The sequence below is a fragment of the Antennarius striatus genome, chromosome 22 (assembly GCF_040054535.1).
Source record: "Antennarius striatus isolate MH-2024 chromosome 22, ASM4005453v1, whole genome shotgun sequence".
Lineage (NCBI taxonomy): Eukaryota > Metazoa > Chordata > Actinopteri > Lophiiformes > Antennariidae > Antennarius > Antennarius striatus.
Genome location: NC_090797.1, coordinates 11,068,776 through 11,093,435, shown reverse-complemented (window position 1 = coordinate 11,093,435; position 24,660 = coordinate 11,068,776). Strand labels below are relative to the sequence as shown.

General features: G+C 38.8%; 1 protein-coding gene across 1 annotated transcript in view; it reads right to left on the bottom strand.

Moving 5' to 3' along the window:
* Positions 1-24,660, bottom strand: part of syn3 (synapsin III) — a 94,732-nt gene that overhangs the window by 8,535 nt on the left and 61,537 nt on the right. Inside the window, exons 7-10 of the mRNA XM_068306805.1 lie at positions 7,338-7,400; positions 3,562-3,704; positions 2,718-2,792; positions 2,404-2,506 (exon numbers count right to left, since the gene is read on the bottom strand). Of these exons, the coding sequence (XP_068162906.1) occupies positions 2,404-2,506; positions 2,718-2,792; positions 3,562-3,704; positions 7,338-7,400 (384 nt within the window). The remainder of the gene's footprint in view (positions 1-2,403; positions 2,507-2,717; positions 2,793-3,561; positions 3,705-7,337; positions 7,401-24,660) is intronic.

Sequence of the window (24,660 nt, the reverse complement as noted above, 5' to 3'; positions counted from 1 at the left end):
AATACAGCTCAGGTAATGAATGCATCACTGAGTCATGACTGACATGTTTTCCTGCGTCGTGACTCATTTGTCGAGTAAAACCATTCAGGGGAACTGAGATAAATGATTCCATGTTATGTATGTCTCATCATCTCCAGCAAGGAGGTAAGGAAGGTTTTCTTTGGAGTTTCTTTACTTGCTTTTACTTGCTAGTTAGCAAAATTGCCATTAAAACTTCTTCTTCACTCACCAAAATCTTGATTTAGGGGTGGAAACAGCTTTCTGTGAGTCTTTATAAGACTGCAGCACTTTTTGACATCCCAGATATACTGTGATGTCATGACTCAGGAAAAAACATATGATTTAATGTGTGTGAAATAGTGAGAAAAGCACTGACAGTCCTCACTGTAGTAGAAGTGTGTGTGGGTGTGTGTGTGTATTTATGCTTTCAACTATGAAAAGTAAATTTTTGGGGGGATTATGATCTGTATTAGAATTTGAATATCCTCTATCATTTCATTATTTCTACTGAGATGAACCAATGCATTGTAATACATTTTGATAATATGTTTATTTTTGAGTTGTCTCCAAACTAATTTATACCTGGTTATGAAAAATAAGTCTATTCGGAACGTTTTCAACACAATTCAATCTAAACTTATGGACCGACATCATTGGCTGATAGCAATGAATAATAATACTAGCATCAAACTGAGTGATGCTTGAACCTCAACATTGTCACATGATGTCATTTCCTGACACCTTAAATGATGGGGTGCTGTTCCTGTTTACATAAGTCACTGCTCATCATATTGCTGTGTTGCAGCATGTGGGAGAAGTCTTCTCACACTTTGGATCGTTGTGTTGCATTGTTCTTATCGTGCTTGCATCACGTTTTTCCACTGCTGTGTGACATGTCTTGCTGTCTTGTTGAATTATTTTCTGACACGTAATTCAACGTTAATCCCTTATATTATGGAATCTCGTGTAAGGTCACACCACCACGGGCTGCAGCAATGAATTGAGGATGAAGGGCTCGTTACTTTTCATTAGGGAGAGGTGTCAAGGCAGATGTCTTTGTCTGGTACAGAAAACAGATCCCAGCTGTGACGGCCCGACAGATCTTCCCTGTTGTGGTTAATTAAATTCCATCATGCTGAAAGGGTGAAAGAAAGATGGCCAGATCGAGCGAAGGAGGAGGAGGAGGAGGAGGAGGTGCTGCCCGATGGAAAACATTGTTACTCCACTGTGTCACCAGCTTCTGTCCGGCTCTGGGACTACACCTCTCACAGGAGCTGATAGATATTTCCTGAGATACTGAGATATTAACTCACTTCTGACCTCATCCAGGGAACAGAAAGAGAAAGGCACGGTTACATGGTCTTAATTTGGGCACATCAAATGTCCCACACTCTGTTTCCTCACATCTGAAGACATGAGAAAATAATCTAAAAACAAAACTGAGGAAGCAAATGGTAAAAATTAGCTGCTCTATTGTTCTCTCAACTTCCTGAATCTATTTCTGATTGTGTTGGCAAATGCACAAGCGAAATATCAGGCCGACCATCATTAGCCATCATTTGGACTTGAGTTTTTGGAAACCTGTTGAATCTCCATGCAGTAGTCCTCCTACGTGCAGCTCTCCTTCTGTTCACAGTACTTCTGTGGGAATGATTACTCATGAAAAAGAAGTCATCTGTTGGACACGACCTTAATTCTCTCAGGTCAGAGAGTGTTTTCATCATTTTTACACTAATTCTTCAGGTATCAGCACACAAATTAAAACCCAGAAACATTCCTGTGCTAATAGATCGCAAACAACCTCAGTTACAGCGTTAGTTACAGATGATTTAAAGTAACTAAACGTCCTGTTGGATCACAAGCACAGCTATTTTATTTGCCTACAGACTGGAATTTGTCAATCGAAGTCTTCACCCGTGGACGTAACACAATGATTCAACCTCATGTTTTCATTCTCCTGCCTATGTTTGGGCTACAGACTAATCATTCTGTCAAGGCTGTGTGGATTGTGTGAAACACCGTCATGTCTGGCTACACCCCTCGCTTCTGATTTACACCATAATGTGTTAAAACGTCATCAGCATCAATGTCAACTATTTGTCTTTTCGTTTTTTTCTTTTTCTTGTCTTTTCTTTGTTTTACTGTCCTACCAACTGGTAAAAGACAGTAGCAAATGTTTTGTTCTATCCTCCTATCTTACCATCTTCATCATTAAACAGGTGTGGCCCTTGGGAAAATAGTAATTTATGATGACACAAATTTCTCAAGGCAGTATTCAAATAGATATTTAAGAAGGATACTCAAGACGCAACATGTTAGCAAAATCTTCAGGAATCTGTTTCTTGAAACAGTTTTTATTTTCCAACATTGACTCTAGTCAAGGTTCATTTGGAATAAACTGACCTCGATGATATAATCATTGCCGTCTTTTCCGTGGACGGCCTTCACCGCGCAGATGTCTAGGCCACCAAACATCTCAGCACAGGAGTCCACCCACAGACGATATCTGAAACAAGGTGAAACTAATAATTGATAAACCAGTGAATTAAGATCAAATAATCTGCTGGTATCATGAAGGACAGAAATGACCTTGAACTATAAAAAAAATCACCCCAAATCCCAGTAAGAAATTGATAGACAAGAGAATGAGTTTTCGAGTAAAAAAAAAAAAAAAATACAAATCAAATACACACAACATAGAAATCCCTGCATCTCACCTATCGGTCATTGCGATCTGTTCCAACATGGCAGAGCCAGTGTTGGCCTTCCAGTTCCCAGAGATAGACGTCCTCCTGCATATCAGATAAAATCATCATCAAATGCCTCTGATTCATTTCATGACAAAAGCTCATGGGAGAAGATCTCATCAGTTTGTCAGACATGATGACGACAATCCACATCTACATTCTTTTCGTGTCAGAGCCCTGTAAAGATTGTTTTCATGGTTGAAGCTGTGGGAAAACTCCTTGAGATAAGGCTGGGTTGATGTGTTCTTCTGCTTTGGGTAAATTGGTTATTTAGATACAGAGATTTAGGAGTTTTGAGGGCCTTGACTCATAGTCTGGTCTTCACTGTTACACACTTGACTGAATTTACAGAACAAAACCTCCTCCTTCCAAAAGAGTGTGAGTTTGATGGAGGAATGGGACCAGAAAACTGCCTGAAATCTGAAAATACAGTGATTCTTATGTTGTTTGTTAAACTATAAAAATGTGTGCTGCTTACGTTTTTATATTCTTATCAAATTTTCTTTGGGTTTTAATAAAAGTTCAGCAAAAAACTTTTCTGCAGAGTAGTGGGCTTTAGAGATTTTCAAACCTTCTTCCTCCCATGTACTTGAAGACTTAGTGACTGTACTCCACTCCACAGTCTTTGCCTCAGGTGTTTAGAAAGTCTCTGTTCTAGCGGAGAACTTTCTATGGTTTGAATGTTGTTTCCTGGGATTTACACAGTTTTCTATATACAGCTTCGCCACAGTGTTAACTGGACTCTTCGAGTTCCAGTCTTTGACCCGGCTGTGTCCTACTGTCAAACATACCATACTAGTGAGAAACATCTTACATGTAAGCCTTGTAGTTGTTGCCAATCTTCTGAATGCGGATGTCATACTTGGACTGGACGTAGGGCTCGGTGGTGGCGTAGGTCCCGGCCAGAGCCACTACGCTGATGATATCCTGGAAGTCCTGCTGGTTTTCAACTTTGATCTGTGGAAGAGACGCCACTGGTTAGTGACCAACTAATTGTGAATCATGGTGTCGAAGCTGTAGCTGCCTAGAATCCCACAGGAATTTCACACTTGTAGGCCGGCGGGATAATGAACGGACCTTGGGTGGAAACATTGCCAGGGGCGGCTTTGAATTACATCACCTCACTCCCATCAAATGATTATACTGCGGACACAGACTAAAGGGAGATGACGCAATGGGAACTCATTAACACACAACATGGCTATTACATAAAACTCTTCTCACTCTTCTAGGTGATTAGGTAACAATGAGGTGTGGCATTGTCCAAAAATGAAATAAGCCATTACTTGCCCTCCATGGTTCTCTAAAAAAACTTTTATTTTTGTCAATATCCTCTCAGATGCAAACCCTTTCATTAACATCTTCACCAAAATTGTCAGGCATCACCTGACACAGATCAACGGCCTTTCTCTGATGTCTTCTCATGATGTTCCACCTTGTCTTTGTCCTGTTCCACAAAGGTGAAGCCAGGTTTATGAGGTTTATTCAGGTCATGTGAAATGGGAAACCCATTACTTGACAGCTTTTATGTATTACAAACTGCCAGAGCTCAATATCCAAGACACAAAATGATTCAGAACAGGCTCAACCTCAGTCATCACCATCCCTGCCACTGGTCCATTCTATAAAGAATGGACAGTTCTATAAAGAGGAAGACCAGAACAGGCCTTGATGAAAAAACACAAACCAGATACAGAATCAAGAAAACCCTGGTTGTGTCTCTGAATATTCAAGTCATATATAATATTCAGTCATCACAGTGTTTCGTTCTTTTGGTGATGAGTACGGATATATATCCAAGTACTTGTCTGTTGTTTTAAACTGGAGTTCATGTCCCTTGTACGGATATATGCCATACTTTTTCCTCCGATGCTAATAGACACAATAAGGTCTGAGAATGATGGACTTCTAAATATTTGATTTCATAAAAACTTTCAGATTGAAGATGCAAATTGAACAGAAACCAAAAGCTTAGAGTAAGAACAAATTCATTACTTCAAGGTAAAATGAAACCGAGACAAGTTGTGAGGTCTTCAAGACTACTTTAATAATGTCTCAGAGTTTAAAGTCTAAGTTTAACGCATTTGATCACAAACAAATCCTAAAAAATCACTGATTTTTTTTTTAGATTGTCCGGGTGGAACAAAGAAAACAGCTTTGAAAATGATGCAACCCTGAATAAGAATAAGTTCAATGTTGTAAGGCCAGGCAGCTTTGATGGTAAATGTGGTCCAATAAACACTGGTGTTACTTTGATGGGTCATAAAATAAAAATGTTTGTTGAGACCCACATAAAAAGCTGTTACATGGCAAATAAATCCATTAATTACTCAGATAAAATCAGAAAACTGATAATTTAACTTTTCCCACAATCTCAGATTATTAAAGTTTAAAAAAAAAAATCTAGAATCCAGCAGAAATACAGCACAGACTCCATCTTCCATCTTAGAGAGACCATCTGTGAAATTTTAATTCAGATAATGTAGGCTTAATAGTTAGTCTTAAATAATAAAGGAAATTTGAATTCAAACCTAAAAGGATAAGTGCTGAAATACTGAACTGCGGTGCCAAATGCTGGAGAAAAAGGTATGACACATTTTAACATTGATTAGAGTTTGACAATAATCAATTATGAACACCAAGAAGCTGATGAGTGAACCAGTTAGCTGCAGGTTGACAAAATTAACAAAGAGAGCTAAAGTTCAGGGTTCCTTTACCAGCAGTCAGTCAGAGGTAAACAATTAAATGTCCTTAAATATAATAGAACAGGTGTTGGTTACAAGATTTTAAAAGAAAAACATCTCTCTTCAACATCACATTTCATTGTCCCAGAAATACTTATATCTGACCACAGCTGTGACTCTTTTGACTTGCTTAGAATATCTCAACGCGGTCCAGGGTAGGGAGACACTGAGGCTTTCAACGCCTTTATGGGCTTTCTGAAAAACAATGATGGAAGCTACATAGCTTTACTTTCATGTTCATTCAGCTAAAATCAAAATTTTGGGCTGACAAAGAACCCACTGGACAGGAAGTGAGCAGACATTGCAACAAAAAAAAGAGAATATGCAAACATCATTCAAACTGATGCAAAGTACATATATACACAACCAAGAGGAAATGAAATGAAGAATGTGTGGTGGAAAAAAATCCTGTCATGCTGAGTGTACAGACAAAATCTACTCACCAAAAATACACAGTGTGTGTGCAAGAGGAAAACATTTAATTGGAGTTTAAATACAGAGCCATATTCAAAACATATAGGACATATATAACATATATAACATTTGCTGAAAGAGGAGGCAACTCCTTACAAAAGTAGTCCTAAAAGGAAAATGTTTTATTAATAATGCTAATACTGCCAATTCCTTGTTTTCTTAAATTCACCTGCTGTAAGGGCCAGAGCTTTTGGTGACTTGCAGAGTGAGTAAAACAAGACTATTGTTGTTACAAATGCGTGATAAAACTACTGAAATGTTCTTGTGTGATAAATGCAAGGTAACAACACAAGTAGAAAAAAGGACGTTAGTGAGCAACCTGTATCGGTTATATAACTTATAGAGTAGCAACAACTTCGCGTTCGCTTCCAAAAGTGACTGGCTATAAACATTATGTAAAAGATCAGGCAGTATAAGGAATGTATGAAATGAAGGGAGGCTTTGCTTGGTTATATAATCGTATCAAAAATTTAATAATTGACTTGAAGTATTTAGTCTTGATCCCAGAATAAACTTTGAAAGAACAACACCCTCTTCCTGTTTTGTGCTACCAAGAACATCCTTTGAAAATCAACATAGAGATAAATGTTGAGCACTCGTCATGGTTTTCTCTTTTATTTTGCTCAAAATCAAAGTGGTACTGATTCAGACTCAATGGCTATATGAAGTACCTTTAGGTTAAAGTCGATGCAATGTTATACAGGGGGCGTCTGGGTAAAAAAAAAAAAGTTGAATTAGTGAGCTAGAAATTCATTTTCTCTGATCCAGTTGCTAAATTATTACAGGTTTCTGTGAAAAGAAAACCAAACTGCAATAACTTACACACCACACTTTCCTCCCCTCCTGACAGAGCTCTGAGAGGTGAAATGAGGTCCTGCTCCATGGAGGACCTGCCAAGTTCCCCTGCAGTCTTATGGGAAATTCTATAGAATGTCTGGCTCCTGAACAGGAAACCAAACCCATCCAGACAGACGAAGGCAAAAGAATGTAACCGAAATGACTGTCAGTCAGTAAAAATAGCTGGTCACATTTTATTAAGCTGTTTTCTCACTTATATAAAACCCTTACAGTGAATAATAACACGAAAAAGGTGAATAAGAACAAAGCAAATACTACAGAACATTATGTTAGCAAAAAGAGCAGTAGCAAAGACGTAACATCTAAGTAACAATCAGAAAATCATTTCAAGTGACGATGGCACACCAAAACACATCCAGAGTGATGATAATACAGAATATATCACTGTTGGGTGGGATTAAAAAGAAACAGGGCCATGCTGTCTTTCTCTCACGGCAGTCCCCAACAAAACACGGTCTGTAACATACCATTTAAGACTTTATATCAATTTATTTGTATATTTTAAGAAACTCACCTTCCCCATACCAGCATGGGCATGTCCCATCTTAACCACCACAGGGTAGGAGGGGGTTGTAATCTGCAAAGAAGAATGACATCAGATCATGAGATGCTATGATAAACCGTGTTTGTCCCATTTCTAAATTGTGCAGGTAATGTTTTTGTTTACTGTCTAAGCCAACAACAAAGTTGTAGAACGGGTTTATTAGAGAATCTGATTGAATTTGCTTTTTCATTTTGTGCTGGTACATTTGAAGTCTAGAACACGGTGCTACGTTAAACTAGACATGTTTTAACTTTGCTCAGCAACTAAAAGCAAACTGCGAGAATTGATACCGTTATTTGATTCTATAAAGTGATGTTAAGACAGAGTTGGTTGTATTAAAAACTATTAGCTGAAAGATGATCTAATGCTACAGTTGTGAAGGGTGCTGCAGAATGGAGTGACTATTTTGTTGTAGATTAGATGAAATTGTATAAATTAAAAAGGTATTTTCATAAACTCTTAATATAGAACACAGATTTTTGCACTTCTGATTAACATGTTAATATCTTGTGTGCCAGAAAACAAAGAAAAGATGAAGCCTTGCAGAATAAAAGCTGGAAGCCCAGGGTTTATTCAAGTCAACTGTTTAGAAAAGACATCAGACTAAGTAGGAACATTCAGTCCTGTACTTGTTCTAAATATACAGTAAGAAAAACATGGTAAAACTCAGTGAGAGACAACAGGAGTGCAGCTGATTTAGATGTGCGTATAAACTGTCCAATCTCACCAGTGACCTAAACGCTGTCTATTTAAGAAAACACACGGTAGAGTCAGAAAAATGTTCGTTTCTTACACAAAAGAGTTTCTGGAAAGGCAGATGGAAAACCACAGCTTACTGAGATGGGTTTGGACAAACCAGACAGGCCACAAACATGTTATTTGTCATAGTTTGTAGAACTGAAGTGGTTGAAACATCAACAGATTACCTCAAATCTCCCTGTGGTTTAAACGCCCCTTGATAAATCCACCGATATGATTGTAAATGGGATGTAATCTCAGAGGGACTTTTCCAGTTTCAAAAACACTTTCCCCAGTGGTCTCTGTGATAACTGTTTGGCAGTGATTCCAGATTATCTAACAGGGGCTTTTATTTGGTTAACAACAATAAAAATGAAGAATGAACTACACTTTTGTGATCTTTTATTAACGTTTAAATAAAAATATCATACTGTCAGGAAAAACAAATTCTGCTAAAATGAGAGTTGCAAATTCTCTGACGAATTATAAATTACAGACATGATGTAATAAATCATTTTTTTATAGCATGACACTCCTTACTGGTTTGTCTTGTAGAGAAATTATTATAATTATAATTCTCCAGAGAATTAGCAACATTTTAACAGGAAGAATCTCCCTGATACTGACATGCACTGTAAATGAACACTTCCAAAATCTGCAGTCGCTCCTTGAGTTGGAGGTTGGGTTTCTATTTTTCTAAATTCTTCCTGTCATTCGTGTTGGTTTTTCAAAAAGACACAGGAATAAAAACTATACATAACCTGTTCAGGGGTTAGCTTTGCAAGCACCTACAAGTGAAGCCTAAAAGAACATAAACAGAGTAACAGGAGATATTCAGGCGCAAGGAACAAATTCAAAACATGCATGGAGATTACATAAGACCTGCAAAGGAGGAAGGGAGCCTCTTATCCAGCTGCTATCACTTTATCCAAACCCTCCCTGATAGTTGACAGGGCTTCACATCCTAATGTTGCTGTCAGCTTTTTTAGTGCAAGGACTTGAACAGACATCGGGCTGCCTAAGGGTGTGAGCACCACTTCTGTTGACAGTTTCTGACAGTACGAGCTTATCCAACATGCTGCCAAGATAAAGCGTACTCTAATTGTCTCCATTATCACTCCAGAACTGCCATAGTACGGAAGGGAGGTAAGACTGTATGAAGCCAATTTGCAATAAACTTTCAAGCAGTGTACCGTTTTCTGTGAAGCATTCCGTAAAGCACAGAAAATACCGAGTAGGATTAAAGTATATTTTAAACATGACTCAAATCATACACCCGATATGATCTGCATTATTACAATATTGGCAGTCTTATATATGATCGATGTAGTGGCATGCTTTCTTTTGCTCTTGTTCTTTACTATTATAACACTAAATTACAATAACATATTATCTATGGTCACAATTTTACTATCAACACTCAAACACTGTATTTTAATGTTGATTACAACTTGAAAAAAGTGTGTTTCAGTTTTTTGGGTTCTTGGACAAATACTTACAATAAAAAAAAAAAAAAATCGATGCTACCTTTTTCCGCTATGTAATATTGGTAAAAAATGCACTTGCATTCAATAAAAGTTCCAGTGCACCGTTGAGCCACAGAGAGACAGACAAACACACACGCACACACTCCCTCCTATGGTCGATTTGCGACCAGACAATTAACCTGAAGCTCATGGGATTTTTTGGGGGTTTTTTTTGGAAGTGTGAGGAAGCCGGAGAACCCAGAGAGAACAACACATTAATCCATTCTTTACAAATCAGGCTCGACACGAATGTCAGACGTCAGAGTAGATGTCAATGCTGCTAGCATAATCCCAGATCACTATTCAAAATCACATTGGTGAGCAGTTCAGAAAAGTTGTACGTAAGAATTTTCATTGTGGTGGTGTTGACATGCGCTTGTATAAAAGTTTCAGCATGAATTTGCCTAAAGTCTTCTTATTAGAGGATATTAATTTGATGGACTCAAAGAAATAATTATTTATTTTTTTCTGTGTATTAAACTATATGAGGCCAGTCAGTACTGCTTTTAAGTGTGTGCGTCACATGACGAATGATAAGATGCCTGAGGTTTAGCGAGTACCTGGGAATAGCATAGCAGTAGCACAGTGTGAATGCCTGAATGTCTGCTGTGGAGAAGTGTTTTGGGATGGAAGGGTCACAAACCACCCACTCTGTCTGGACATGTTCCTTCCAGTCATTCCCATCAGTGTGGCGATGTTGGCAGACTTTGAACATGTTGGGGGAGAGACGACCACATCCTCTGCCCCTGATGAAATCGGAGAGTCAGACAGAGACGTGTGCTCACTGTTGTTTAAACCACAAAAAAATGCACTGTCACTGGTATTACAATATCGGGAAAGGAAAGCAAAGCAAAGCACAGGACTGCCGCGGGGTCAGGAACATACAAATGTGAGCCATAAGTAATCCCTCACATTTTGACACCTGAGCCAGACTTGTCTGCAGGTTAAGTCTGGTGTACCGGCTGTTTTACAAGCCAAACCTATCTGAAAGTGGTAACACATTTTAGAAATGTGCTGTTCTAATAGCTTAGTGCCATAGGGACTTTTTAACTGATTGTTAAACTCAAAGTAAATACTCACTGCTCAAAGTCATTTACCACTCAAGCCAACACTCGCCCATCTGCAGGACTCTCAGTTGGCAGAAGCTAACATAAAAGGCGACACAAGCGTACTGATGCACCTTTCCCACCAATCTTGTGACATGTTAATGCATGCTCCACCTCCACAGAGCAGCATCCCATGATAGCTCTCAAAACTAGTCCCATATAGTCTAGACGACTACATAATCTAGAAATTTTCTGCACATAAAATTAACTGTCCAGCAACTTTCTGCGTTTGATGTCGAAATAAAAAAAAAAACCCCAAAACAATCAACAGCAGTTTTAAGTTGCATTTTCCCCCTCAGAGGTTGTTCAGACTACGAAAAATACGAAAAATCCTATTAATTCACACATATTCAGAAGTTTTCTTATTTGTGGAACAGTTGCTGTTACACCCTGATTGATTTTGCCATAAAAGATGACCTTTTTGAAAGGCAATGTAATTAGGCAGGTCTGCGAAATATGTCGGTCTTAAAATTGTAATTTATTTTGGATTATGGATTATGATATTATGATGCTATTTTGTTTTATTTGGGATCGACAATTTAAGTAATAGATTCTTTTTTTTTAATGTCTTCTATTTTCCTGTGTCGGAAATTCCAGCTATAAAATAGGACTAAAAAAAACATCTTTGTGTCAGTGTAGTGAAATGTGACTGGAACCTTCCCGTCAGACAGAAGGGTGGGTATTTATGAGAAGCCTTTTTTTTTATTATGGCAACTGATAGTCTTTAGACAATTATTCAAGAAAACTTGTTTCCATCCTTAGAAAAGTCTGGGTGGCCATTAGCGACTGTGAGTCCTATAGATGTGGAAAATTTGGTTTAAAACTTAGGCTTCCTGTTTTATCCGAGTTACATGCACACAGCCACGCCTTTTGCTCCCAGCAAAAATCTGTGAAAGACATCCAGTGTGGTTGAGATGTATAGAAGTCATATACTAAAAAAGCTCATTACGGCAGATGAGTTCACCAGTCATAGGTTTCATTTTGACCCAAACAGGCTTTTTTAATTTACATTAATGTGCCAGACGACCAGAACACAAAAAAAACTTCAGGGAAGCCCATCCACCCCCACACAAATCCCCTCCCTCTGACTGTACATGCAAACCTTGTTTAAAATGAGTCACACAGAACTGACATGCAGGTCAGTGTCTGAGGTGAATCATGCTTCCTTCAAAACACTTCCGTGGTAAATTCCAACACATTTAAAACATTAATGGACAATAATGAACGGAAGTTTGTATTCATCGCTGTGATTTGGTGAAAACAAGGTGCATTTGTTTCACCCCTTCACATATCAGGACTACAGGAATTAGAAGCGAAAACTTCCCCAACTAGCTGACATAAAAGTTCATGGTCTATCATTCTGGCCCAACAATATTTGATAAAATCAAGATTAATTCATCGCTCAGTCTGAAAACTCAGGTTAGGAGCATGAGTGATGGTAAAAAAAAAAAAAAGCAGCAAAGTTGAGGACCATAAAACCAAAACAAAGAGCTGAAAGACCATGTAGAGAATATGAGTAAAACTCAAAAATATACAGATTAATTTATCCATCTGTCACTGAAATTTCTTGATTTCCAAGACTATAGTAAGGGAGCACAAATTACACTGACTAAACCAACATTTTCTGCAATAAGGTGACATTTGTAGAGGGGGCTTCTCTTTCTAACTAAATTTACAACTACATTAAGCTATTTTTTCATTGTTATTGTTGCTTATCTCAGAACATTCCTTCAGGGCAGTGAAGCTTGACTTAGTGTAACATAGAGCGGTACTTCAACCCAATCTGTCCCTTCACATTAGAACAATTGTATGTTATAAGGAGAGGTTTAAATTACATTACTTCATTTTAATTAATCATTCAGTGGTAAATACTGATGTAAATCAAATGCATTCCTCTAAACACAAGTTGCACAGAAATAGGTCAAAAACAGACCTTATCCAATGAAAACCATGTGAGGAGCAGGGCTGCGCTTCAGAAGCTGAGCAGAAGGAACCGATTAATTCTTCAGGGGCACATGTATTATCCAATGAAACACATGGTGCATCCATCATGCATTTATGATCTTTTAATTGTTACTATGGCCACTCAATCCTGCCACATCAAGGAGAAGACATGAGGCATGATGGTTTGGGCAGACGACGAGAGGTGAGGACCCTGACCCAAAAGTCTTTTCAAGAGTCTGACCGAGTTAGGACCAAAGACAGCATGCCTACATCAAATCCTGCTGACGGACTAAGAGAACCATAAGAGAAGTCCAGCTGAAAAACTGAGCCGACTCAAACACCTGGCAGGACTGGCTTCTGCTCTCCTTTAGAGTGGTGCACGTAAATGTTCCGCGTTATTTCAAATGACGACAGAAATGTAACGCTTTAGACATCTCTCTGATCATATACAGAGCATTAAAATATAAAGTCTGTCTCTACTGAGTAATTTCATCCAGACTTATAAATACCGCTGTCTGCATTTCAAATACAAAACTTCAGCCAGAATCTGACCAGCTGGAACAAATATCAAAACTACGACAAGTAGCTAGTTCTGGCTGGACATGTTCAATATTTGATAAAATCTGCCTACACCTCTGAGAATAAGGAATTCCAGATAACATGTTTCACTTGCGCCGCACAGCAAGGCGGTTCTGGGTTCGAGTCCCGCTCTGTGCGGAGTTTGCATGTTCTCCCCGTGTCTGCGTGGGTTCTCTCCGGGTTCTTTGGCTTCCTCCCACCTCCAAAAACACGCACTTCAGATTAATTTGCCAGTCCCAAATTGACCATAGGAATGAGTGTGTGTGTGTGTGTGTCTCTGTGTGTGTGTGTCTGTGTGTGTGTGTGTGGGTGTGCGTGTTTATGTGCCGAGATCTGCGCAAGTGGATGTACCGGGTTGAGAAAATGAATGAGTGAGTGTCTCTCTCGTTGAATGATTTGTTTTCTCAAAGTCAAGTGTTATCGGTTTTTATGGCCCCATAATATGCAGGACATGATTTTTGTACCATTTGAACCATGGCTATATTTATACAGTATACTTGTCATCTAACAAATACTGAGCAATTTCTAGCACTTGTCTTACATTTCCTCCAGTCCTTGAACTTTACTGTGAGTAATCTGTACTTACTGTCTACCTTTTATTATCGTAGTCATGAGGTCTTTATTTGGTTTGTGACCCTTCCATCCCAAAACCACAACTGATATTGTCGGGTCTGTGCTGTTTCAGAATTATGTCACGATAAAAACTGCAGTATTTGAGGTAATGACGAAGTGATTCAATCGGACGGCTCCGAGGTCTGTTTCAAGTGAACACATTTCTCACAATGGTAACCTTCCAAACAAATTTTACACATGTTCCCAAACACATAGTGACATAAGCATGACACATACAGGAGGTCCTGAACACACACCCACAACAGACATTTACAAGTTGTCATGGTAACCTCCTTGGGCTAACATCCGCCCATAACTGTAGCTTGCTGTAGATGCCCATTGTGTTAAAGATTACACAGTAAAGACTGTTTAATAAGGCATGGTAATTATTGTTGTGGAATTTCAACTCATCTGGCTTCCATTAGGTTTGTCCTGTATTTCCATGAGGGAGACAGCTGTCTGGAAACCCCAACTTCTTCCAAAGAACGGAAGTTTCCAGGGTGGGACCTCGCTGACAACACTGAGGTGTTGATGGCGAAGTGACGGAAACGATCGGTGGTTTTCAAGCCACCTGCTTCATCATCACAACTTGCTAAGTGATTGAAAGAGAAAAGAGTGTGTATTAACATGCTTTATCGTAAGCAAAGACAGTTGTGACACGGAAGTCATTATCATACCATTAATAACCTAATAAATCTCCCTGACTTGCGTTCTTTAACATGTATAGGGCCGTTGCCTCAAGAGAAATGAAACATTGTAGATTTGTTTGGACTAGATTTAGATGAAATAAGCAGTCATCAGTGGAGTATACTGTATTTAGAACAGCTTATTTTTTATTACAAGCTGAGTTAAAGCAAATCAACAACTGGACAATGTTCAAGACATCACCAAAATCAATAAGAATATGTTAGAATTAAGATATACTGTATAATAGCCATAGGAACAGCCAAAAACCTATTGAGTAAATAATTATTAGGCCAGTTTTCAAGCCTGTGTCCAGAAAGATTCACTTGGCTCTGGTCTTTCCTGTGCATATAAATTTAATTAGCATTATTTATTTTAGCCAGGCTAGTAGCAAGGACTCAAATGTCAGTCAGTGGTTCACCACACTCCAGACAAAAGTATGTCAACAACACAGGTTTGCCAAGGAATCTGGTGCAAAGAGATGTTAGATACAGGTTGAACATCACTGATTTAAGTCACAATCTGTTCTGTTCATGATAAAATCGACAAAAAGATAAACTCATAACTGGAGAAACAAAAGCGAAGTCTAGTTCATTCGTTAGTATAGTCATAATTATAAATATGGCACACTGAAAAGATTAAATCAGGTCCTGACAAGAAAAAAGAGCCCAGTTGGGCCACTGCTGAAAGTCTGTCTTCAGGATGTGGCAAGAAAACTAATACTGATACCAATATATCAGGACTGACCATTTAAACATCTAAGATTCACGCGTGACTCTCCAAAGATTCTTCAAAGCAATAGCTGGGTGAGATTTTTCAGTATTTTGTGAAACACGATTTTATAAAGGATGCAACTCATGAAGAATCTTGTGGGATTGATATCAGAATATACAGGTCAATTGTAAGAGACTGTAAACGGGAATCAAGGTTGTAGTTACACATCATGACTTGAAGCCAGTCCGTTCTTTGTTAAATAAACACAGATCAGTTTGAGAGCCCATGTTAAGTACAAGTCCAGACTCTATCAAAACAGACCTATTTCAGTCCAGCATCTCTGTGGCCATCCACTAATGGGGTCCTGGACAGGCCTTATTAGCCCTAATCAATTCACTAACCTACATTCCTGCTTCAGAAGAAAAAGGACAGACAGGCCTCGGGCAAGTCGATCCTGCAAAAATCATCAATGCTGTGCCACATTCCTCTACGTCTAAAAGGAACAGTGATGTTGCTTTCCCATTTTCCAGGGGCTCCTGCAGTATTATGTCTCGGAAAAGGCTGAGTAGAAGTGAAGTGGCTGCGTGCAGGTTTGGCTTCCCTGTCTCATGATCCAAAAGCTGAATGGAATCATTCAGTCAATCCTTTCTCCTCAGTGATGCTGGCAAAAACAATCCCTAATCCAAACCTGCATCTGTGTGCAACGTGACAAACGAAAGTGTGCGCAAACAGGAAGAAGGTTGACTCATGAGGTCAAATATAATTTCTGTGATACACATTTTCCTCAAGTCACTTTTGTACACATATAAACAGACCGAGGGGTTAAAGGTCACAATCGCACATTGCTGGCAGTTGTTGGCCCAGCAAGACGTACAGCTCCGTCACTTCTCTGTTACCGCTTTTGTTCCAGGGAACCATCCATGCATTCTTTCCTTAAATGTGTCCTCCCAGCACTTTGTCCCACCTCAACATCCTGTTTACATGCTAAAAGCATTAAGTGAAGGAAGTTAGACAACCTAAATATGTATCTTCATTAACTTTCTGCAAAGCAGATGTTAAAAAAAGATTTGAAAGGGCACTAGGTGTACTTTAACTATAATTAAACTGGGTTTCACTCAGGGGGCTTAACACAGGTTTATGCAACTGTAACAAAATAATTGCATCTCTCCAAAGCATGAATCAAACTCTACAAAATTATTATGTGAAGCAACAGCAGATAGTTGTTAAACTGCTTCCTCCTTCCGTTCACCTGTAGACAATTCAAGTGAAACCCAGGGGTTTAAATCACTCATTCTCTGCATAGTTTACACATTTTTAATGGCCAACAACACACACGTGTACTATATCAAAGTGGTGGGTCATGTGTGGATTGAATTAGGCGGTAGAGCCAAATCCGTCATGTGAGGCAAAGCCCTGGCATGGCTGCTACTCCAAAAGGCTTAGTGCTAATTCCTGTGATTTGCACAAAAAAATTGTGTTTATTCTCTGATCTTGATCTAAACACATAACTTTAAAATTCACATTGACTTATACATCTAGAAAAACATCTTTACCAGCAATGTGAACAGACTTGCTTCAATGTGTTTGGATTAATAAGACATGTGTGGTAACCTTTGTACACTAATACAGTGACAATACGAAGCATTAATTTGTATTCCAGTGTCAGAACATGGCTTTATGACGTATAAAGTGTTCCCCGCTCTCTTTCTCTGATACAATACAGAAAATTAATGAACACGTGAGGCGTCAGCAACTTTTTAGACAGTAGAGGAAGGAAAGGCGGGTTGTAGTACAGAGCATACCAGAACTCAGCCAAACTGTCAGCACAAGTACTGTTTGTAATTAAGGAGCAGTACATAGGGAGGACAAACATCCAGGAGGCTGATGTTTAGGAACAGCTGGATGTAGTAAAACTACTCTGTATTCATACCAGCTGTACCAGAAGCAGGAATAGGTGACACTCTGAAATCCACATCAACAATTAAAGTGATGAAAGAAGCATATATATATATACAACTAGAAAGTAATTTGTATTCTCATGGTGATAATGATTTACAGACTGGATGACTGTGAATTTTGAACAATTAAGTCTTTAAAAATTGATATTTAACACAATGCAGGAGGCTTACTAAATACTAAGTGAGGGGAAAAGCAAACGAAACCATTTATTTTTGCACTGCATTTTTTTTGTTGTGTTTCTTACAAAAATAATGTTGTTAGGAACTCCGAGATTCGTCTTGTTACCCCTTCGTGGGATCCTCAACATGAACTTGGAACCATTGCACTGCATAAATATTGGCACCATAGAGACTCTACAGCACAACAAAGGAAAGAATAATTGCTCAAGAGATAAAACAGATTTTTCAAGGACTTTTTGTTCAACTATTCTTTTTTAAATTTAAATGAAGATTTAAGAAGAATCAAAGTGTTGGCTACATCAAAAGCATCAAAGTATTTGTGATCTTATTCAGATAAGGAGGAGAGATCCTTCTAAACATTGAACAAAAATACTGTTATTGTAAGCTAACTAAACACCATAAAAAAATCTCTTAACAGCTAGAAAAATAATTGCATAATGTGAGTGCCTTTCCTTGCTGAATACAAATATTTGTGTAGAGTCTCAGTTCTGATTAATGGGGGATTCCAGCTATAAAATAAATGTGGGGTGACCGATCTCTTGCTGTGGTTTGTCCAGCGATCCATGGTAGAGTATGGTCTACAAACCCACACCCTCTGGTCTTAGCTGCAGGAAGGTCCATGACTGCCCACAGAACCACTGAGCATCAAGGGGAGATTTAAAAAGGGAAAACTCCCAACAACTTCATCACAGCTCAGAACAAATACTACTGAAGTATGGGGGCTCTACTATTGAGACTGGTATATTTTATTGTCTGCAAATGCAGATATCTATTGCCATTTTCAACACTACCAAGTAAAAAATAAATCTTAAGGTGTTTTGAAACAATTAGAAAGATAAAGGAAAAAATATATATAGAATACTTTCATTACATGAATAAAAAACTACTTTTTTCTTAATTCCTTGAGTGTTTTTTGTCTTTTTTTGTATAGCTCATGAAAACTCAAAGGAAACGAACCAATGCAGTCACAGACTGCAACATCCCGTGACACCCCTGAATTCAAAATTTTACCCTGACTTGCACGTGTCAAAGATCAAAGCTAGTGCTCTGACCTACTTTTATAGATCAAAGCAGTAGCTTTGATCTATGCTCTTACACACACTGGCTTTCTCCTTCCTTGCTTTCTATCTTATCCGGTTCCTGAGTGTACAAAAGTTGAAATTTGACCTTGACGTAGTTTTCTCAAGGTCATCGCCGCTTTGACGCGGGATGTAAAAAAATGAACTTCCAAACCTGACCTCATCTTTTTCAAACAGCATTCACTTATAAAGGTTTCCTGTGCTAACATTGTCGCACACTGTCATCCATTTATACATTTAGGACATGAAAGAATTTGCCTTATAAATATTGCTTAAATAAAGTAACCTCCTGGGACTATTTTGTTCGGTGCTGAAATACTGTATGTCATAATAACTAGTCATTCATGTGGCATTTTCCGCTGCCCACTGAGATATAAAAATGAAACTGTCCTAAAAATAATAGCTGTTTAAGAGAAGGTCAGATGACTCATTTTTAGAACAGTAACTCCTTAATTGTCTCAGCTTCCTGCCAAATATCATGGGCAGATAACATCTGAGGGTTTTGGAATGAAACTGCACAGATGCTTGAACAAGTGAAAAGAACTGACAGGGGTGTTCTGATACTGTGATGTCATTCCTAAATTTAAATCTGCCTGAGACCCTCCATCCTCCCATTGTGAGATGTCAGCACCCAGTGGACCATGCTGACACCCTTGCCCTCTGACCTGCTGGTGACTCACTGATTCTCCCTTGACCATGTCCCCTAAATTATCTTTCTCTCTTCCTCCCACACACACCTTCCTTCTGCTGCTCAGGTTTCTGGGAAAAGCTGACTTTTTTTTTTTTTTTTTTTACAGTTTTATGGTATGATTTACTGAGTTCTAAATGGAGACAACTTCAGGCAGATTAATTGAGCCCACTCTGAAACAATGAAGGAATAACAAACTGGTTTTATAGAGGAGCAGAAAGGCTTAACAGTTTGTTATAAGTGGTTACCTAAGAACAGGGGTTGCATCCAGGCTCCATTTGTCAGCAGCTGAGAATCCTCTTCCAGCGTGTACCCCTCAATCAGTTGTGACCAATAATTAAAAATGGCATTTTCTCGCTGTTCCCTCTGAGTAATGCGTACAGCGGTATCTACACTGTCTACATAACACTTTGTCCCCAGAACACATTTGTCCCCAGAACACATTTGTCCAAAAGAACGTTATTTTGCATTTGCCAGAGAGATTTTCCTCTACTTTTCGCTTTCTTTTGCTCTCCGGAACCGCCCGGAACCCGGAACCCTCTTGCTGTGCGGCGGTTCCGGGTTCAAGTCCTGCCCTGTGCAGAGTTTGCACCAATCCAATACCAATAATTTACTGCATATTCTTTTCTTTTGTGAGGGAGAGCATTTTGTGTTGTTGTTTTTTTACTGCACAAACAACCAAGATCTACAAACAGCAAGTCACTTCAACCACATCCATAAGATAACATAAACTTGTACATCTTTTATATAATTTTTACATTTAATCACATAACCTCACACAAGTTATTGTTTTGAACACAGAATTTTGAGATGAAGTTAAAAGAAAAAAGGCATTTTCAGATTTATCCAACAGTCATTTTGTTTTTACTTTGCTCGGCAAGACACCCCATTTTAGGCATTCCCTCAACCTTCAGGAATCCCTCAAAGCTGTTTCCATGTTGTCATACCACTGGTGTCTCCTGCCATAAGAAAACATGGTCATTTTGTGGGGTTTCCTGACACCAAATATGTACAGCAAAGTACAACGAGGACCCTGTGTCTGAATGGCAAGGGCTGTGGTTGTATTTGGTATGCTTGAGAAGGAAGTTACTGACCGTTCATCATATTTTACTGCGGGGAGAGTCCCATTGTGAGCAGGAGCATGGGTCAAAACAATGTTTGTATGTCCTTTTCTGATGTCTTGACTCCAGATCAAATGACGGATGTGCTGTGGTTGGAAAGTAGTGATCATCTGTGGAAATATTCAGTGGGGCACACTGACAGAACGACAAAAGAAAGCCCCACCAGGGGTTGATATCACATCCTACTAAACCAGGAGACAAGAATGCCACACAAACAACCAGTATCTTTCTGAACTTCTGGTTTGGAGATGTTGAGCTCTGAGCTCATTCCAACAATAAAGTTTCAAATAAAAGCAGCGATGAGAGATAAGGTTACCTCATGTTGCACCACAAATAAGTCGTGACAGCACTCGGATGGATGTTTCTTTACTGACAAAGGGTGCGTTTCATGAACCAGATTTAACAAACCTTGAGTAAATCCTGTGACTCTGGGTTCACTTTTTTTTTTTTTTTTTTTTGGTTTATTTTTCTCTTCGGACATTCTTCCTAGGAACAACAAGGTTGTTTTTTTTTTTTAACATCATAGAAGTTAAAACAAGAAGTTATCACGGTCAGTTTTATCAACCCAGGGTAAATTCATCTGCACTTTAGCAGGTGCAACGCAACTCTAATAAGCCATTATCAATAGACCCCCGATTCGACGAGTCACCATGACGACAGACGAGAAGCGCTGAGGGTATTTTACTGCATATGAAGACTCAGTTGTTTTATTGCCAACGTAATGCTCTTTACACACATAAATGTGCTCTCAACTATATCAAGTTCTGTTAAATAATGAAATTAATTTCAACTTTATTTAAATAAAACAGTAAATCGGCGAAGTGCACATCACAAGAACAGTTGAGAAGGAAAATATTCATACTTTAAGGCATTCCAGGTTTTATCTTCTGTCTGTTTTAATCACATGATACACAAAGGGGGTACTAATTGATAAAAAGAAAAAGAAATGAAAAAGAAATTGAAAAAAACAAGGGTGGTCTAATATTTTATGTTACTGATATTTTGTCTTCCCATTGCTTAACATTCTGATTGTAATCAGTGACATTTAGCTTCCACTCACATATTAACACTTTCTCATTCCTTTTTTAACAGAGCATGGATGGACGTTAGCAGAAGAGTCCGTCACATCCAGTGCACAGTGAGATGGATGCTCAGAAAACATCAGCGGTTCATTTTGTGGAATTCATATGGAACTGTATGTTTTAATGTTCTCCTCATGTATTCCCAGCTATCTGCTAAAGAACTTTATAGAATTCAGTTTTTAAAAAATACAGAAAACAGATAAAGAAATTATTTACTTCCTGATTAGGAGGGCAGATCTAGACATAGAAATACTGGAGCACAAGTTAGAGTTGGGTGAATCATGTCAACTATTAGAACGTTAACTATTGAAACGATACAAAACCTAAAAGGTGTCTGTCACTGCTCTTCCCTTTTGGATAGAAGGCAGGTGGACAGGGTCATCACTGGGATCTTAAGTTTTTACGGTGGAGTGTTATCTCCTCTGGTAATAGAAATATTACGAAGAACACAGTTAAAAAGCCTTCCAAGTCTCCTGAGATGTATAGTTGATATATCAATGGAGACAAGTGAGTTATTGTGTAAATATTTAGGTTACTGCCCACATTACAGTCTGTTGCTCAGGTAAGACTCAGCATATATTCATGAGTCATGTAACAACCCAGACCACTTCACATCAGAAATGTAGTCTGCAGCATCACATATGATCCGGGATGTAGTATGGCACATTTCTTCCTGATAAATTAGTCAGCCGAAACATTGATGAAATCTCCATTGATGAATCATCCTTCCCACCTGAGAATTGAGGTCAACACACTTTGCACATATCCAATTGCTGTTTGCTCCTGTCATTTGACTTCCATAACCCGTTCTCCTCACAGCAAAGAGCAGCAGAGCAAGGGGTCGTCCCGTCTGTCCCACTTATCTGAAATGACATGTGGGCTGTGCAACAAGGCCAAGGGAGCCGGGGCTGAACACTGTCCCTCGGTGACCGTTGCTCTATCTTTTCAAGTTTCGCCTCTTCCTGTGTCCCTTTAGAAGCTTGTGGGTTGGATTTAAGGTATTTCCTCTGAGTCACTGTTCTGCTCTCCTTTGTCAACCCAGAACTACATAGCCCTTAATGACCTCTACTGCACAATGCTCTTGTCTGCTCCCCCCCTGGATGGCGAGCCTTGTAAGAGTCCTATTTCTATAATCAGACTCTCTGATGAAATGCACTTTGTTCTGCATTATGCTTACACTATGTTGGCCTAGTTTGGCACATCCGTCCCGGAAGGTCCCGATTTTTCAAGTCATAGTTATAGAAATGAGAGTTATACGTAACTTCAATATATTGGACACTCTGTGTTGCATTTCATCTTGCCCAGTCTCTAACAGTTGAGTACAAGTAGAGCATGCCACTGCATTTCATAGTCATAGTCAACTTTATTGTCAAATGTACGATTTCAAAAGCAGTACTGGCACATCTACATTATGAAACACGGTGACCTTTTTGAGGTGAAACATACAGAAAAGGATTAATTCATTCATCTCACCGTGGGCTAAACCATACTGCAAGGACTGCTGTAAGCCCAGACAAAGCACCAATCCCAAACATATAGTGCGCAACAGTTCTTTAAAAACTGTTGATTCACCTTCATATGTGTTTTCACATCATTAATAACTTCAGTTTGAGTTTAAAGGCTCCTACACTTTTAAAAAAGCATGGCGACAGGAAGAAGGTTGAACATTTTGCTTTCAGCCCAGATTAGAAATTTTAAACAGAAAGCATCTTGGGCTAGTTGGATGGACTGTGGACTGTGATATGTGAATTGTTTTACCTTTAGAACAAGCCTTAGGGGATGTTTCACTGTTTCCAGTCTTTATGCTGAGGTATGCTATCTTTACTAAAACTCAAGCATGTAAAACTACAATCAACTTTCTAATCTAACTAACTCTATTTCTCAAAATGTCAAAGCGCTCTTATATAATTTTAATAATGATGAACAAAGAACATCCGATGTGTGGGAATCTCGCAGAAAGGCTCTAAAGTACTAACAACCGAATATGCCCCCACTCATCTTGTCATATGGCAGATTAGCAGAGGATATGACATACTCAATCCAACTCAATTTTACAGGAATGTAAATACAATTCAGAATATTCCATTTCTGTCAATACTGTAGACCTAAATAAATCCCACACACTTTAAACCTCCTGATTTAACAACATGATCCCTTATTAGGGTCTGTTTCCTGCTCCTGGCCTGACTCAAGTTATCTCTGGGATATATGTTAGGAATGCTGGACTGTTTTACCTCTATACATATGAGTGAAGTAATATTGCTCAAGTGAATAACTTCTTTCCCCACCCTCCCTATGACTTCCTTACTGATTCTTTCAGTTTTCATTGCCTAATTTGGGCATAAAAAATGTTAATCCCTGTGTGACGCATGCCAATCTAGTGTCTAACTAAGGAATGTCACAAATCTGTTAGTTCAGTCTTCACATTGGAGGCTGAAATAACACCTGGCTGGACTTTATCGATGGTTAACAGCATAGAAACGGATGACATGTTTCTGTCTGGTGGAGCCTTCAGAGCCATCTGGATCTGATGATGAAACAAACCCACTGACACAACACGATAATGAATTTCCACACGTAGTAAATGTTTTTTTTTTTCCAATCTGCTAGTGTCCAACAATGTGTCAATTCACTGTACGTGAACGCACCACTGAAAAAATACTGGTGTGTTTTATAAATGAAGAACCTGAAACACAGCGGATCATTTTTGATGCCTGAGACTAGAGTGAAGGTTGGTAAGTGTTCTAACTCCCATCAACGTGTAATTATTGGACTATAGTCACCATTTTCATGGATTGTTTGAAAACTTTTATTACTTTTAAAACACATATTTGAAGTAGAAGCCTATAATTACCATACCAGATATGAAATAGTTTATATCTGGCCATGCAGGCTTTACGAACTGACAAAACTATTAATGAAGGCACATTAAGGGTCAGAGTTCACCAACCTGATTATTTCTGGCTTGGTTATATAACAGTGAGTAGCCTCAACCCTTTAACATAGCTCCCCTAGTCTGTGCAGATAATCCTCTGTCCTGATAATGCTCAGGTCCACTGAGGCAGTTAGAAGAAAGCAAGGTTTAATGGACATGTTTGACTGCAAGTCAGCACCGTGAATAAATCCAGATCAGAATACAGTCAGACCCCGTGAAGCCAGAACAGCAGCCAGGTAGCGCTGATATGACGATGAATGTAAAGTAGAACAGGAGCAGTTGTGTGTTTCACACCTATAGTTTAGACACTGTGTGATGGTGCTGAAGGCTGAAGGATCTGTACTGCA